The sequence below is a fragment of the Aquarana catesbeiana genome, linkage group LG01 (genome assembly GCF_042186555.1).
Source record: "Aquarana catesbeiana isolate 2022-GZ linkage group LG01, ASM4218655v1, whole genome shotgun sequence".
Classification (NCBI taxonomy): domain Eukaryota; kingdom Metazoa; phylum Chordata; class Amphibia; order Anura; family Ranidae; genus Aquarana; species Aquarana catesbeiana.
This window is the reverse complement of record NC_133324.1, coordinates 224,465,852-224,481,697: the sequence shown is the minus strand read 5'-3', so window position 1 is coordinate 224,481,697 and position 15,846 is coordinate 224,465,852. Positions and strand designations below refer to the sequence as shown.

At 40.5% G+C, this 15,846-nt stretch overlaps 1 protein-coding gene across 1 annotated transcript in view; it reads left to right on the top strand.

The window, feature by feature from the left end:
* Window positions 1-15,846, top strand: part of SUSD2 (sushi domain containing 2) — a 351,916-nt gene that overhangs the window by 147,128 nt on the left and 188,942 nt on the right. Inside the window, exons 6-9 of the mRNA XM_073625468.1 lie at window positions 3,331-3,535; window positions 13,497-13,582; window positions 15,264-15,532; window positions 15,617-15,751. Of these exons, the coding sequence (XP_073481569.1) occupies window positions 3,331-3,535; window positions 13,497-13,582; window positions 15,264-15,532; window positions 15,617-15,751 (695 nt within the window). The remainder of the gene's footprint in view (window positions 1-3,330; window positions 3,536-13,496; window positions 13,583-15,263; window positions 15,533-15,616; window positions 15,752-15,846) is intronic.

Here is a 15,846-nt window from a genome sequence, read left to right as displayed (position 1 = left end):
ATCCAAGGAGCAGTTGTTTCTCCTACAAGTGTGACTCTTATATGTGTTTTTTTTAATTCAAGAGAGAAGCCAAATGGTGCAATAAGTCACATTTATCATATGGATGTACGGTAACAGTATTATGAAATCCTACTGAGAATGTTGTGTTTATCACTGATCCTTATCTATCCAACATGTTATTCATGATATGCTCTGTAAGTGCTATAGTCATTACTGAGTTTTGCTTCCTCCAGTTTTTGAACATTTTCAAAAAGAGTCCAGATGAAAATGAGTCTTACCCCATCACAGGGAAGAAAGGTGGACATCGCCTGGGTTTCAAAGGGGTAGGCGGTTATTAGGAAGCTCTGTATGTTTCTTATGCTAGACTAATAAACACATATGTTGTCAAGTATACAAGATGCCTGCAGATCCTTGCCTTTCACCCTTGGGATCCTTGATGTCTGTTTAAAGCCCACCTCTGGGTACAAAATGAATACTCTTGCAGTGCCCCTGCCCTCCCCACACACTACAAGAGTTAAAAGCTCATTAAGTTTAGGGTGTTTCAAAAGAGGTTGTATTATCTTCTCCTAGCTCCAATAGGCTCCCTCAGTTTGAGTGACCAATCTACCACAGTCCCTCTGATAGCTGCTTCCTGCTGCCATCTCACTCCTTCCTACACCATGTGTGGTACAGGGTTAATAGCGTTGCACCAAACATGATGCCACCAAGGCTCAGCCCACAGACCGGAGCTTCAGGGAGAGGATTACAGCACAGAAGCCTGCCGGAATGGATGTTTGGTAAGAAATACAGCCTTTTCTGCAACCCCCTAGACTTAGGGAACATTTACCCTTACAGTGTGGGGGGCCCCACTGCAAATTGTTTTTGTGCTTAAAGTCAAGGCTTTAATGATTGTATAGCTGCAGTTATTTTTGCAGCATAACCACTCCTCAGTAGCTCTTAGCTATTTTATATTTCAACAGAATTATATTTTGAAAACCTGGTAGTAACCAAAATTGTGCAACTTTATTTGAAAGAGTGGGTCAACTCCTAAAATGATTAGAAAACTCACTTAGCAATTGCAATACTGACTCCAATTTTTCTCTTTTCAAGGTTTTATTACTATTATTATCTAGATGGTCACATGCCTATACCATTAGTGACTTAAATTCTTTAAAGCGGGGGGTCCACCTATCTATCGTTTTTTTTTTTTTTGAGTTCATTCACAAACTTTTCTTCTCAGCATTACATATTCACATATTGTGTGTAATATGTCCGCCTGTGTCAGATTTCGTCGGAAAGAATAACTTATATTATTCACTGTAGGCGGTTTCCATCTTCATTGTGGGCATTTGAAGCCCACAAGCATTTATTTCCTGGATGTGGTGAATGCTGTGCTCCCAGCATTCACCGCTCATTCCCACACATGCTCAGTGGCATCCTGGGAAGCCTGAGACTAGCTCCCAGGAGTCTGGGAGAGGCTAGAAACACGCCTACTCCCACGGGAGGAGAACCAGGAAGTGCAAAGAAGAATAGAAAAATAAAAGGTAATTACGGCGATTTAAATTTTTTTTGAACGGCATGTCAGCATCTAGGCAAGGAAGAGAATACATACAGATATTGTTCAAAATTTGGGTGGAACCCCGCTTTAAGGCTAAATTCACATCTGTGCATTCTGGGAAAATGCAAATTCATAGAACGCATGAAAAATGCACATCCATTTGTTGTTAATGGCACCCCAACTTCAGAAAGCAAACACACATTTTGCTGCATACAGAAATGTGTGACAGATGCTTCAAAACATGCAGCAAAAAACAACACAAACCGGATTGTAGCAAATGCTCCACCTTGCCATGTTTGTTGCATGTGGGGCAGCCTATTGAAATCGATGGTCTGCCCTATGTGTGCCAGAAAAATATGTGAAAAATGCATGTTTCAAAAAAGCTAGGTGTGAATGGGGTCTTAATTATACATTAAAATAAATACAGACTATGAAAATTGGTGTCAATGCTGGTTGATAGAAAAAAAATGATTTTTTTACTATTACATAAGTATTACTTACAGTAATTACTTAAAGTCCAGTCACATTCTAGAAGCCATTTATGCAGAGAAACAGAAAATCCAAAAATGTTTTCTTACAACTGTAGTTAACAAAATGAACAGTTTAGTTGTTTTGACATGTTTACACTTACAGCATGGTAAAATCTGTAGAATCTTTTGTTGGTATATTAAAATATTTTTTTCCTTTTATTTATAGTAATTTCTGGATACACTCAAAATGTAATCTGTAAAGCACTAATGGAATTCTAGAATGTTGAGGATAAAATATTCATATGAACTCAGTGACACTATTGTAGACATATTATGTATTATTTTGTTGTATATTACATATTGTATTATTTTCTGCTTTCAATCGGGTCAGCTGCTGTATATGTGCCATCTAAAAAACACATATTGTAAGTGCAAACTTAAAATCAAGTCGGGTTGAGATTCTTTATATGATACGATATCTATTATCAGCCATATAGATTTAATACACATCCACTTATTCCTAGAATGATGTTGTTCTGCATATTCTACACCCCCGAAGAAAGAAATTTCTTTCTGTAACTAGTTGGTTGATTTCTGCTTGACTGGTCCCTATGTGACCACCACTTTGTTAACAAATATCGTGGAACACCTGTTTATGATGATTTGGATTATTTTTTTTTTATGTTATTGTACTACATCAGCCACAATCTGCTTTTAACAATGTGTTGATTGTCCTAATGAAGCTTGCACTCATATTTGATACGATGTATACTTTTATACATCTTAATTTTTACCACTTGGGCCTTTAAAGTCCATAAGGGAGGTTTCTTTTTGCACATTTAGACTATTGCACACATAGATCTATTTCTCTGCCAGCGTTGTATAAAGTATGCTAAGTGCTTGCCTTCTGAGCTCTCTCTGGATTTAGAAGGCACGGTTTACACTTTCTTATAAGAAGTTCTTTTTAATGTACTCTAGTCGAGTGCCATTTTTGACACACATTCCAGAGGGATCTTACTGGAACTGGCATAATATGCAATGAGGCTACAAATCTATGCAACTTACATACTATACAGATCCATTAATATTGTTCTGTGTTCAGTGAGGCCCAATTCGTGAAGTGCAGCTGAACATTACCCTGTTCCTTTGCTATTCATATTTACTTATTTCTTAAAAACACATCTCATGCATGAAGCTGATAAAGGATTTTTTGTAGTTATTTGAGCAAAGATAACTGGAGGTGCTATAATCTTTCTAATACATTCAGGGTGATGAGTTTCCTACAAATAATCTCAGTACAGCATTTTTTTTTTGTATACACAGGAACATCCACGCGATATGGAGTCCTGTCCATGCCTTAGCCTGGCACCTATCAGAAAGTTTCAGGGCTGATCCTGCTCGCTGGGCAACAGATAAGTGTGTGGAATGGAGATCTGATGAGAAGAACAAACTGCCTGACTTCTTGACAGAAGTTGCAGACTGTCCTTGCACTTTGCAACAATCCAGAGCTGACATTGGTAGATACCATGTATGTGCCTAATGGGTTCAAACAATACAACATTTGGTATAGTTATATGAGTATCATTTTAAGTGGAGGTGTATACCTTAACACATTAGTCTCTAAACTGCAGCCTGGGGGCCAGGTGCAGCCCTTTGCTTGCTTTTATCCAGCCCTTGGGGTTATATTCCTCCCACTGACATTTACAATGATGACACCAATTATGGGGCACTGTTCCTCCCATTGACACTTAAAAATGGGGCAGTATTTCTCTCATGGACACCAACGATAGGGCACTTTACATCTCATGGACACCAATAAGGGGGCACAATTCCTCTCTCTGACACCAATGATGGGGCCGTATTCCTTTCATTGACACCAATGATGGGGCCTTGTTCACTCCCACCAATGCCAGGATGTTTTCTACTCCCACTGGCCACAGTCCAGCCCTCTAAAGTCTGAAAGACAGTAAACTGGCCCTTTGTTTAGAAAGTTTGGAGACCCCTGCTTTAACAGAAATATGGGCAAATGTGATACCAAGGAAAATGAGAAAGCTATTGCGCTGATTAGAACCTAACCATCATTTAAACAGGGCACATAATTAGGCCTTGAGATCCTGGTTTAGTTTGTGAACTTCTTTTTTCACAGTACCTCCATGCAGAGCAGCAAATAGAAAGACACAAGGCATGTTTTATCTTGCAATAAAAATTAGAGTGTATAATCTGTGATACAATAGCCACAAATATTGTGAAGTCAATGGACAGTATGTAAGCCACTTGGTTAGGTCTCAATATAAGAGGGAGAGATGGAACAGGTGTTATTTTGAATTAAATATTAGAGTGTATTATTTGAGCTGGGGTGGAGATAAGAGGGTCCAAACTCCCCCAAAGCATCTGCAGTGGTAAGGACTGAATGACAGCCACAATGTTCCCAGGTCAGTGTCTCCTGCCACATTTATGTTTACAAGAGACTCCTGGTGCCTGTCAAACATTAGGGATGAGCCGAACACCCTCCTGTTTGGTTCGCAGCAGAACATGCGAACAGGCACAAAATTCGGCAGAACACACATAAACTGTTAAAGTCTATGGGCCAAGAACATGAATAATCAAAAGTGCTAATTTAAAAGGCTTATATGCAAGTTATTGCCATAAAAAGTGTTTGGGGACTTGGGTCCTGCCCCAGGGGACATGTATCAATGCTACTTTTTTTTTTAAAAAAGCCAGTTTTATCGGGAGCAGTGATTTTTTAATGCTTAAAGTGAAACAATAAAAATAAAATATTCCTTTAAACATTGTGCCTGGGGGGTGTCTATAGTATGCCTGTAAAGTGGCGCATTTTTCACATTTTTAGAACAGTAACACAGCAAAATTACATTTCTAAAGGAAAAATTGTCATCTAAAACTGAACGCGGCTGTAATGAATTGTCGGGTCTCTGCAATATAGATAAAACTCATTGAAAAAAAGAGCATGGGATCCCCCCAAGTCCATTACCAGGCAGGCCTATTTGGGTCTGGTATGAATATTAAGGGGAACCCCGAACCAAAATTTAAAAAAAAAATTGCGTGGGGGTCCCTCTAAAATCCATACCAGGCCCTTCGGGTCTGATATGGAAATTAAGGGTAACCCTGCGCCAAATTTTTTAAAAAATGGCGTGGGGCCCCCCGAAATCCATACCAGACCCTTATCCGAGCACACAACCTGGCAGGCCGCAGGAAAAGAGGGAGTACGAGAGAGCGCCCCCCCTCCTGAACCGTACGAGGCCACATGCCCTCAACATGGGGAGAGTGCTTTGCGGTAGCCCCCCAAAGCACCATGTGCCCATGTTGATGGGGACATGGGCATCATCCCCACAACCCTTGCCCGGTGGTTGTGGGGGTCTGCGGGGGGGGGCTTAAAAATGAGCACTTAATAAGCCTTTAAAATGAGCACTTTTGATTTTTCATGTTAGTGTCCCATAGACTTTAACTGTGTTCCGGCAGCTTTCGAATTTGCAGCGAACACCGCATATTGTTCGCTGTTCGGCGAATAGGTGAATACCCAATGTAGGCAGCAGGCAGCTTAGGAGATAGAAGCTACAGCCATCAGAGGGCCCCCTTGCCAGTTCAGGAAGTCCTGAACCCTGTGGCACTTGTTTTTTTTGGAGGCTGTACCTGAATGAGGAGTTAGAGGAACCGTAATCTGGAATTATTTGCCAAAATACATTTCATATATTTCACATGATCCTATAAAGCATGCAGTAAGCCTATTTTTATCTTAAAGGGCTCATCGACACAGTGCTTGTGCTTTAAGACCCCATTTATACCTGTGCATTTTGGAAACATTAGCATTACCACAACACACATGCTCTGTGTTTGGTGCTTTGTGGTGCCATTAAATGTGAATGGAACAGTACAGTAAATTGCAACGCAGTACACCACAATATCATGCAGAAGGGTTATGAACATTTTTTTAAACAATTCAGTGCATTGGCAGCCCCATCATAATGAATGGGCTACCTAAACACAACCTACATCAACATGCAAAGTAATGCACAGTTATTCAATGCAAAGTATGTATTGCAATATCTGTATGCTGTCCCTGTTCCACACCATCTTATACTGGACACTGTGCTATGCATTCCTATACTATACCCCAGCTCATTCTGTACACACCGTAATCCCTCAGGATCTAAGGCGCTACAAGCTGTATGAGGTCACCCAAAATGTTCAGTTAAATTATTCTTTAAGGTTAGGATCAGCTGTCTGTCCATATTTTGTGTGCAGAAATGCATATATAATAGAAATGATTATTAAAAAAAAAATTCTTTGTCTTGATGTTTACTTGGTTACATGTCTGTGAGACTCTTAACTGTAGCTCATTATTCAACCACTTGAAGTCCTTAGGCCATTTTAAAACATCCTGGACTTCAAGTGGTCAAAACAAGCTTGTGTCTGCAGCTTTTTTCAGATGGTGATATGCTGCTTAGTGAAAATGATCTGGGCGGCTCTTCTACTGCCCATTCGCTATTGTAGTAATGAGAAGAACATCTCCCTCCCCTCCACCACTGCCCGCAGTGGTTCCTGGGCTCTCCTATTCTTCTGGGTAGCCCGGTACCACAATAGACTGGCCAGACAGTGAATGCTAGAGAAGATTGTGGAACAATCATTACCTGATCTTCTCTGAAAAAAGTAGAGCAGAAATCAACAAGCATTTTATCACTTTTAGTTTCAGAGGTGTCATTCCCTGGCTGTTCTAGCTGCAGAAACAGCTATTTATGCATGATCTGTTCTTGATTGCCTGCAAAGTTGGGCAGGGGAGACATTTGGTGATTGGGATTGCACCCATGCAAAGGATTGCCATGATTATCAGAGTAAGAGCAATAATTGTAGGGTCATAATTCATGGCTAACTCTGAACTATTAAGCTATTAAGCCTTTTAAATATCACTTATGAAAATTCTAGATACCATAGCTTTTTGCCATGTCACAGGTGCACGCAATTTTGGGTCTTGGTGTGTGTGGTATATATTTTCTTGATGCAACCTCATCTTTCATATTTTTTCTAAAAAAAATTGTCACTATATTGTGTGAATTTTTTTTTTAAAATGCCCCAAATTGAAAGTGGTTAAATTGTATTTTGTGGGTACATGGACTACAGCATACACGCGTACTGTACCGTATACAGTGAATAGGTTCAAACTCTATTTAACTATTCCCCTTAAAGCACTGTTAAGCATGATCTGGCCATGCCCACTTTCTGCAACTGCTAGGTGCACTGCAGGACTGCCCTCTTTACTGTATGAGGGTGTGGCCTAAGTCACATTTCCAGTACTACCCTTGCAACTGCATATTTTCACTATTTTCAACCTTACAGTGATAGAAAAAAAACTTAGTATGGCTCTAAAAAAGAATTAGTTCAGGAAGGATATAGTTTTTATATATTTTCAAAAGATTTTTAAACCTTGGGATGTCAGCTATAAACTGACTGATGCTCTCTTCCTCCTCCTCTTCTTCCACCACGTTCTTCTTTTTTAATTCCACCCCCTTCTCCATCTCCATCATCTCCTCCACAACCTCCAGTCCACCCCTCCTCTATTTCTTCCAATCCCACCAATCCTCTGCCAAGCAGATCAAGCCTGCCCTGCACTTTCATGTGAAGGTAATCCTTTTTGCCTTCTCTTTCTTAAGTTGTCCTCCTCTAATCCTCAGGGCCACAGAGCAGCCACTTGCCTACAAGTGCTGCTAATGCACCCTTTCATTCTTCTTCTTTTAAAGGGTTCAGAGCAGCCACTTGTCTGCAAGTGCTGCTAATGCATTATTCCTCTCCTCCTATTCCTCTTCAATGGTGCTAAGCATCCATTTTCTTTTCTTATGCTGCAGTAAAGGATACAGCATTATAAAAAAAGGGGCCAGCAGCAGGATAGTTTTAATTAAGGAAAATACTCTTAACCTGACTTACCTCTAACTTTTATTTTATCTATGGGTGTAGGGGGTGCAGGAAATGTGAGTCATATTATGTGAGGTGGTTTAGATGCACACTGTTTTTGCACTATTTTTTTAAAAACGATGCAAAACAAGGGAAAAGACCCCTATAATAGAAAAAGTGGCTAAGGTGCTGACAATTGAAGAGCTAGGCATCAGTTTTTGCCACCAAATAATGGATTTGTGGGTATACAGATCTGTGTACCCCAGCAATGCAGTTTAAAAAACTCAAGGACACTTAGTATGTTTACATCTACTTAAACCCCTTCATACCTAAGGGTAAAACAAATTTTAATGCCTAAGCACAATTTTGCTATTTTGATATGTGTTAGTAAAGCCATACATATCACCACAACTACTTTGTGCATCCAGGTGGATTATACTTTGTTTTTTTCAGGACAAGTTGGGCTTTCATTTGGTGGTAAGTGGTTATGGATAACTCCTTATTTTATTTATTAATATTATCAAAGGAAAATTGGCCCAAATAGTAAAAAAAATATCTTTTTTTTATTTAGCTGTATATTTCTTGTTACTACCATGACCTACCACCAAAGAACAAACCAAAATAAATTATCCTGCTCCTGACGATTGCAGTGGTATGATGTATGTGTATGTTGTTTGTGGTTTGTACCCGTAGTACAGTCCAATAGTGCAAATTTTGCTTCTTTTTTTGTTCTACCTAAAACACACAATTGACACTGACGCTAATTTAAAAAAGAAATTTAAAAAAAAGCCTGTTCAAAATATACTGACCCTAACCTTTGACCCTGGCCCCAACTTTGACCCAAACACTAACCCTGGCACTAACCTGTATCAAACCTTGATCTAGGTATTTTTTCTTTTATTTTTTATTATTTTATTTTTTATAGATTTTTTTTTTTACAAACACTTATTTTTTTCCTCTCTGCAAGGAAAGAGAAAGATACATTGGGTTTGATTTACTAAAGGCAAAAAGACTGTGCACACTGCAAGAGCAGTTGCTCCAGAGCTTAGTAAATGAGCAGACGCTCTGCTGACTTTCATCAACCAATCATGTGCAAGCAAAAATGCTGCTTTTTTTTATTTTCCTTGCATGTGATTGGGTATTCTTTGCAAAGTGAAGCTTTACCTCATTTACTAAGCTCTGGAGCAGCTGCACTTGCAGAGCAATTGCACTTTCCAAGGTGCACAGTCTATTGGCCTTTAGTAAATCAACCCCATTGTATCTTTCCTCTCCATTCACAGAGTGAGAAACACAGGGGTGGGCTTCATAGTGACTTATGGCTGTGGTAGCCAATCAGAGGCTACCACAGCGATCAGGTGACCTGGAATCAGGAGTTCCAGATCCCGATCGTTAATATGGGGCCCAGTGCACTGTGCTCCCAGCACAAAGAGAGATATACATATATGCGACCTCACAGAAAAAAGCCTAGTGCAGCAGGGCCACATATATGTGTTATGCTGGCGGGGAGGGGTTAAAACACTCTACAGTGCCTACAAACTCTACACTAATTTGTTCTTATGAATTTTATCAGCAGCGCTTTTTATGCTTTCCCTTTCTGAGATAAGAACATTATCAGTATGGCTGCTTTGAACCCAACCTTATCAAACACCAACTGATTGGTCCTTCTAAATGATCTGACCTAAGTTCAAAGGCCAGGAAGTTCATTATGTTTAGTTGGTTGCTATGGCAATAAAACCATGCATTAGTTTACTGGGTCTGCAAATCTCAAACAGGCTGGGTTCCCTTGAACTGAAGTCTCATCCCTACTTATATGGTTGTACAGTCTTTCAAATGCAGCATCCAGGCCTTTAACTTGCTTCTGTCAGGGCTGGCTCAGCCCTTCCTTCTCTAAACTGGCCGCTCAGCTGTCGGCTAATTGCCAGCTCTCATCTCTCTCCACAGTTAACCAGCTGTTGTGGATCTGCTCATCAGTCCCGCCTACTTAAAGATCTCCAGCTCACTTCATTCCTGCCTTCGCCTTGCTCACATCACAAGAAACCATCTCCTGCGTTCCTGTTTAAAGACTGGCTTTGCTGACATCCCTTCTGGCTCCTTATCCTGCTTGCTGTTCCTCTACTTGGATCCCTGACTTCTGGCCTGGCTGATTACCCAATCTGGTTGCTGAACTCTGGCTTGGCTGTTTACCCGATCTGATTACTGAACTCTGGCTTGGCTGACTACCCGATCCGGTTACTAGACTCTGGTTATGCTTTGACTATGCTTGCTCTATTTACCTTTTTATTTTTATTAATAAACAAGTGTGATTTTACTGTACTTCTGTCTCGGTCTGGTTTATGGTTTCTAACAGTAGGCAAAGGCCATGAATTCAGAAGATACAGTCAACCCATTTGTTGGTAATATTTTTTCCAGATTGGATGAGCAAGATCACCGCATGGATCAGTTTGTCATGGCGTTACAAACGCTCCTGAGTCGCACGGCTCACCTGGAATTCCCTACTGTGGCCGCTCCGTAAAACCTGAGTTGCAGGCCATCCCTGCTGCTGCGCCAGTCTCTGTGCAGGCACCCGCCTTGAGTATTACCTCTATAAGAGGTTTGTCTGGCTCTGCTTCCCCAGCGATTTGGGGTGATCCAGTTCAATGCAGAGGGTTTCTCAACCAAGTTGAGATACTTTCAAATGCTGCCCCAGGAGTTTCCCACGGACAGAAGCAAAGTGGGATTCATGATATCTTTGCTTTCTAAAAGAGCCTTGGCCTGGGCTAACCCGCTATTGGGAGATGCAAAAACCTGTTGTCTTACTCAGTTACCCTGAGTTTGTGGCCTCCATTAAAAGGGTATTTGACGTTCCCACAGGCTCCGCTTCTGCTGCCAAGTGCCTCATGTCCATCAAACAGAGTACGAGAACTGTTGCCAACTACGCCATTGAGTTCCGTACTCTGGCAACAGAGGTTTCTTGGAACAATGAGGCCCTCGTGGCTGCTTTTCTTCATGGTCTCTCAGATTCCATCAAGGATGAGAGAGCAGCCCGAGATATACCCACTGAGCTGGAGAGCTTGATCTCGTTTGCCATCCTCATTGACTCCAGACTCAGAGAAAGACTTTCTTTTAAGGAGCGCTTGCGGAAGCCTCATGTATGTTTGCCTCCGAGCTTTGCAGTCCCACCCATGCCTCCCTCACCTCCCATACCTCCTGGTACCGAGTCGGTCAGTGAAGATGAACCCATACACTTGGGCTTCATACATCTCTCTACGGATGAAAGAGCCTTTAGGAGGAGGGAGAGATTGTGCCTTTATTGTGGCCAGGCAGGTCACTCTTTGAAGTCTTGTCCTACCCATCCTGGGAACACCCGAACCTTGTTGTGTCGTCCCCAGTTATCCAGAAGGATAAGCCCCTGGTTTCGGTCACCCTTTCTTGGGCTGAGTCGTTTATCGAGATACAGGCTCCAATCGACTCTGGGGCTGCAGGCCTGTTCATTGATGCTGCCTTTGTATCAAAGCACTCGATTCCACTGCAGCTGCGTGACACTCCACTTACCATTCTCCCAAGGCCACTGGCCACCCTGGTAAGAATCAACTAATTTGGGCCATTTCCCAACAATTCTGTTGGCCTAGTCTACGTGCTGATGCAGCTGCCTTCCTAGCTGCCTGTTCCGTGTGTGCTCAGAGTAAGACTCTATGACACCTTCAAGTGGGCCTCCTACAACCCATACCCAATAGGGAGAGGCCCTAGACCCACCTGTCTATGGATTTCATTGTGGAGTTGCCCAACTCCCAAGGCAACACAGTTATCCTTATGGTGGTTGACCGGTTCTCAAAGATTTGTCATTGTATTCCACTTAAGAAGTTGCCCACTTCTAAGGAACTGGCTTCCATTTTTGCTCGGGAGATCTTTTGCTTACATGGGCTACCCAAGGTGATTATCTAGGATAGGGGAAGTCAGTTTGTGTCCTGGTTCTGGCGAGCCTTTTGTGCACAGCTGGGAATTCAGCTTGCTTTCTCCTCTGCGTATCACCCGCAGTCTAATGGGGCTGCAGAACGAGCCAATCAGTCTTTGGAGCAATTCCTACGTTGCTATATTTCTGACCATCACAACAACTGCTCACAACAGTGCCTTGAATTCTTCTTCCCGATTGTCTCCATTTATGGTGAACTATGGTTTCCAACCTTCCATGTTGAATGACTCGTTTGTTCCGCAGAGTATTTCTGCACTAGAGGAGCATCTCCGTGGTCTTTGTTCCACTTGGGCACAAGTCCAGGAGGCTTTGCGTCATGCTAATGATAGGTACAAGGAACAGAGGAACTAATGCGCAAACCACAAGAGGAGAAACAATAAATATCAAAGACCTCACACCGTAGCTGCCAACATAAGGGTGTTCACACACCAATGTAAAAGCATATGGTAAAATAATGTTTATGTGGCGCTTACTCAAAAATTATAATAAATGTACAGAGACAAAATACTCAAAAATTATAATAAATGTACAGAGACAAAATCTATGAAGATTCAAAAAATAAAAATCCAAACGAATGATGCGTCCTAACAATTAGTCTTCCATCAGATTGTGTAACCAGAGATTATAAAAACCAATGTTACAACAATAAATGAATCAAGGATACCCCACTCCAGAAATAACTAATAGGAGAGCCCTTGATTAGAGGGTAACCAATACCTAAAAGATGAATGAAATCCTTAAACCTAATAAAAAATTAATTCATAAATCTTCCTATAAGAGATGTAAATAAAATAATAAAAAAAAAAGTCGCACTAAAAGCGCAAATCACACTAATAAAAGTGCATAAAAAAGTGCAAATATGCAATCTCTGCAAAACAATGCAAAAAATAAATACGTAAAAAATAAATAAATGGTAAATAATCAAAACGTGTGATAAATGTGCAAAAAATAGCAAAGGTGCAAAATTCTATATTAAAGAGATAAGATATAATATTAAGGTCCACAATAATCCAGGACAGAGTGCTTAATGCTAGTAAGTGAAAAAAACATCCCAAATAAAATATAATAAAAAAAAAGTCCCATACACGGTGCAATCTGATTGTGACAATCTTGATTTAATGTGAAACAAACAGTTCATCAAAGGAATTCCAGTGCCACCATTCAGCCAATCTCCAATGTGTGCAAAAAATGTGGTTCCCCCAGCCTCTCACCTCATAGCAGAACGGAATAAGCCCTGCTGACAGGTAAAATCTATCCAGTCCGCTCCGCAGCCCCCTCAGTGGCACCTCTCCTATGGATCTCCAGCCTTTCCACCAGATCCGTTCTCAGTACGCCCCAGATTCTCAGCCAAATAGTTAATGGACCATTAACTGTGCCTTTAGGTTCACCTAAAGAACAAAATAAGTATAGTGTGCAGAAGGAAAAGTTAACTGTGTGTCTACTGGAAATGGGACCAAAGAGCACGCCAATTTTAGTAGAGAACAAGATAATCATATGCAATTTTCATCATTTGTACCCTGGTCAGTCCTTCACAAGAAATACCAACACCACAGACAATTGAGGCAGAGATAGTTCATACACAAATAGAAATGTAGTACATTTTATATGAAATTCATATATTTTCTTCTGCATCTTTCAGACAGATTATGGATGCAACATTGAAAAAGGAAGTGTGTGCACCTACCATCCTGGTGCTGTGCACTGTGTGAGGAGCATACAAGCAAGGTAATGTGTAGAGATCATACTCCACCAAATTATTTCTTTCATGGTGTATCAGTATAATAGCCTGGCTAAACTACTTACTACTACTTACTACTAAAATTCCCATAGGGAAATCTGTCAGCATGGAGTTAGAGTGGCTGACTTGGTTTATGGAAAGCACAAGAAAAATTGATGTTCTCAATTCTGATGGGGGAGATTTACTAAAACTGGTGCAGCTCAGCTTCCAGGTTTTATTATCAAAGTTGAAATTAACAAGCTGAAGTTAGAAGCTGATTGGCTACCATGCACAGCTGCATCAGATTCTCAATGCTCCAGTTTTAGAAAATCTCCCTCAAGATTTTTTGCTTGTAGCCAATAATTATAATGTTCCTATCCTTTGTAAATCAGCCTTGATATATATCCTTTGTATAATGATCCCTAGTGTATATTTTAATTTTGCTTCTCAGTTTAAACATACTGTACATGTTCAGTGTGTATTTAGACATTCTGACCTTTCCACACCTGAATGATAGAAACTTTTAGTACAAGCTTCACAGTTTTGTTTTTTATTCATAGATGAGCAGAAGATTGAAATGAAATAAAAATGAAATTGTCACAGTTTATACATTTTAAATGTTGATACCACCCATCTTACCCTGCTGCCCTAGGTGCTAGGGTACAAGTGCTATAATGGGTATGCAACCCAATTTGTGTGAATTTTGCTAGAGATATAGGGGTTCATTTACTGAGGGCAAAAAGGCTGTTTGCTTTTCAAGAAAGATTACCCTAGAGCTTAATGAATGTGAAGTTTCAGTTTGCAAAGAATACCCAATTATGTGCAAGGAAGATTAAAAAAAACACGATTTTGCTTGCACATGATTAGATGGTGGAAGTCGGCAGAGCTTTACCTCATTCATTAAGCTCTGGAGAAATTTCCCTTGCAAAGTGCAACTTCATTACCAAAGTAAACAGCATATTTGCCTTTAGTAAATAAACCCATATAGTTTTAAAGCATTCTTCCAATTATATGTTTGATAGGGTTCCTCCAATTTTATTTTTAAACACGTTCCTCCAATTTTATTTCTTATAGTGTCCTGATAGCATTCCCATATCTTCTAAACATTTCTGACCCTTTGCATGTATTCAGCTAGTCTCAGAAAGTCTCCTTCCATGCATAGGCTCTAATATACTTTTGGCTGTGACATTCAGTGTTGCACAGCCTCTATTTAACCTGGCCAGTTGCCGAATTTACACCACCCTGTCGAGTTCACAACCTCCTGTAGTTTCACAGAATACAGGGGAGATGTAATTAAATGGCTAACATCACTAATGGGTGCTATTTGTGGTGGAGTCATCCTTTTTGATGCTCGCCCAGTAATACCCACACAAATTAAATAAAAGTTCTGTAGTCTCCCCACCCACTGCCAGAGAAGAGAGGAAGTGGAATTAACTGATTATGTGACTGCAATTTCTAACTTTTTTTTATTTTTTACAAGAAGCCATCTTTGAACAAATGCAGAAGACAAGGGGTTAGAATTGGAGTTATGCTTTAAACTCTTATAAAGATAGAAACTAGAATGACTGGTCACATGCTTCCTGTCAAGCACTGTGTAATGTATCACTAATATGAATGAAATCAGATTGTTACCCAAGTATGTATTAACACATTTCTGTTGCTTATATGGTGCTTTTTCTTTCTCTATAGCCCTCGGTATGCAGCGGGGCAGCAGTGCTGTTATGATGCTTATGGAACACAGGTTCTTACAAGTGATTCAATAGGGGGCAGTACCCCAGACCGTGGACATGACTGGGGTTCCCCACCATATAGAAAGCCTCCCAGAATACCAGGCTTCTCTCACTGGCTGTATGATGTAATCACATTCTACTACTGTTGTCTGTGGTCAGATAACTGCCAGTACTACATGGAACTTAGACCCTCCAGCGACTGCCACACTTATAAACCACCAAAAGTTGGTATGTTAGAAAGTTTGTTCTAGGACATTGCTTTACAATTTATATTGTTATTGAATAATAATATTTTTGTCTTTTATTCTGTAGCTTCAGCATTTGGTGAGCCTCATGCTTATACTTTTGATGGTCTGCCTTACACCTTTAAAGGTAAAGGGGAATATGACATGGTGGTTTCTACAAACCCAAATCTAAGGATTCAGTGTCGGACGTCACCTTTTTATGGTATGTTAACTACAAGAAATCAGATAGATGCATATTCTGATCATGGACCTTTGGAAATTCACACAAGTGAACCTATGTGCCTTAATTAATAAAAA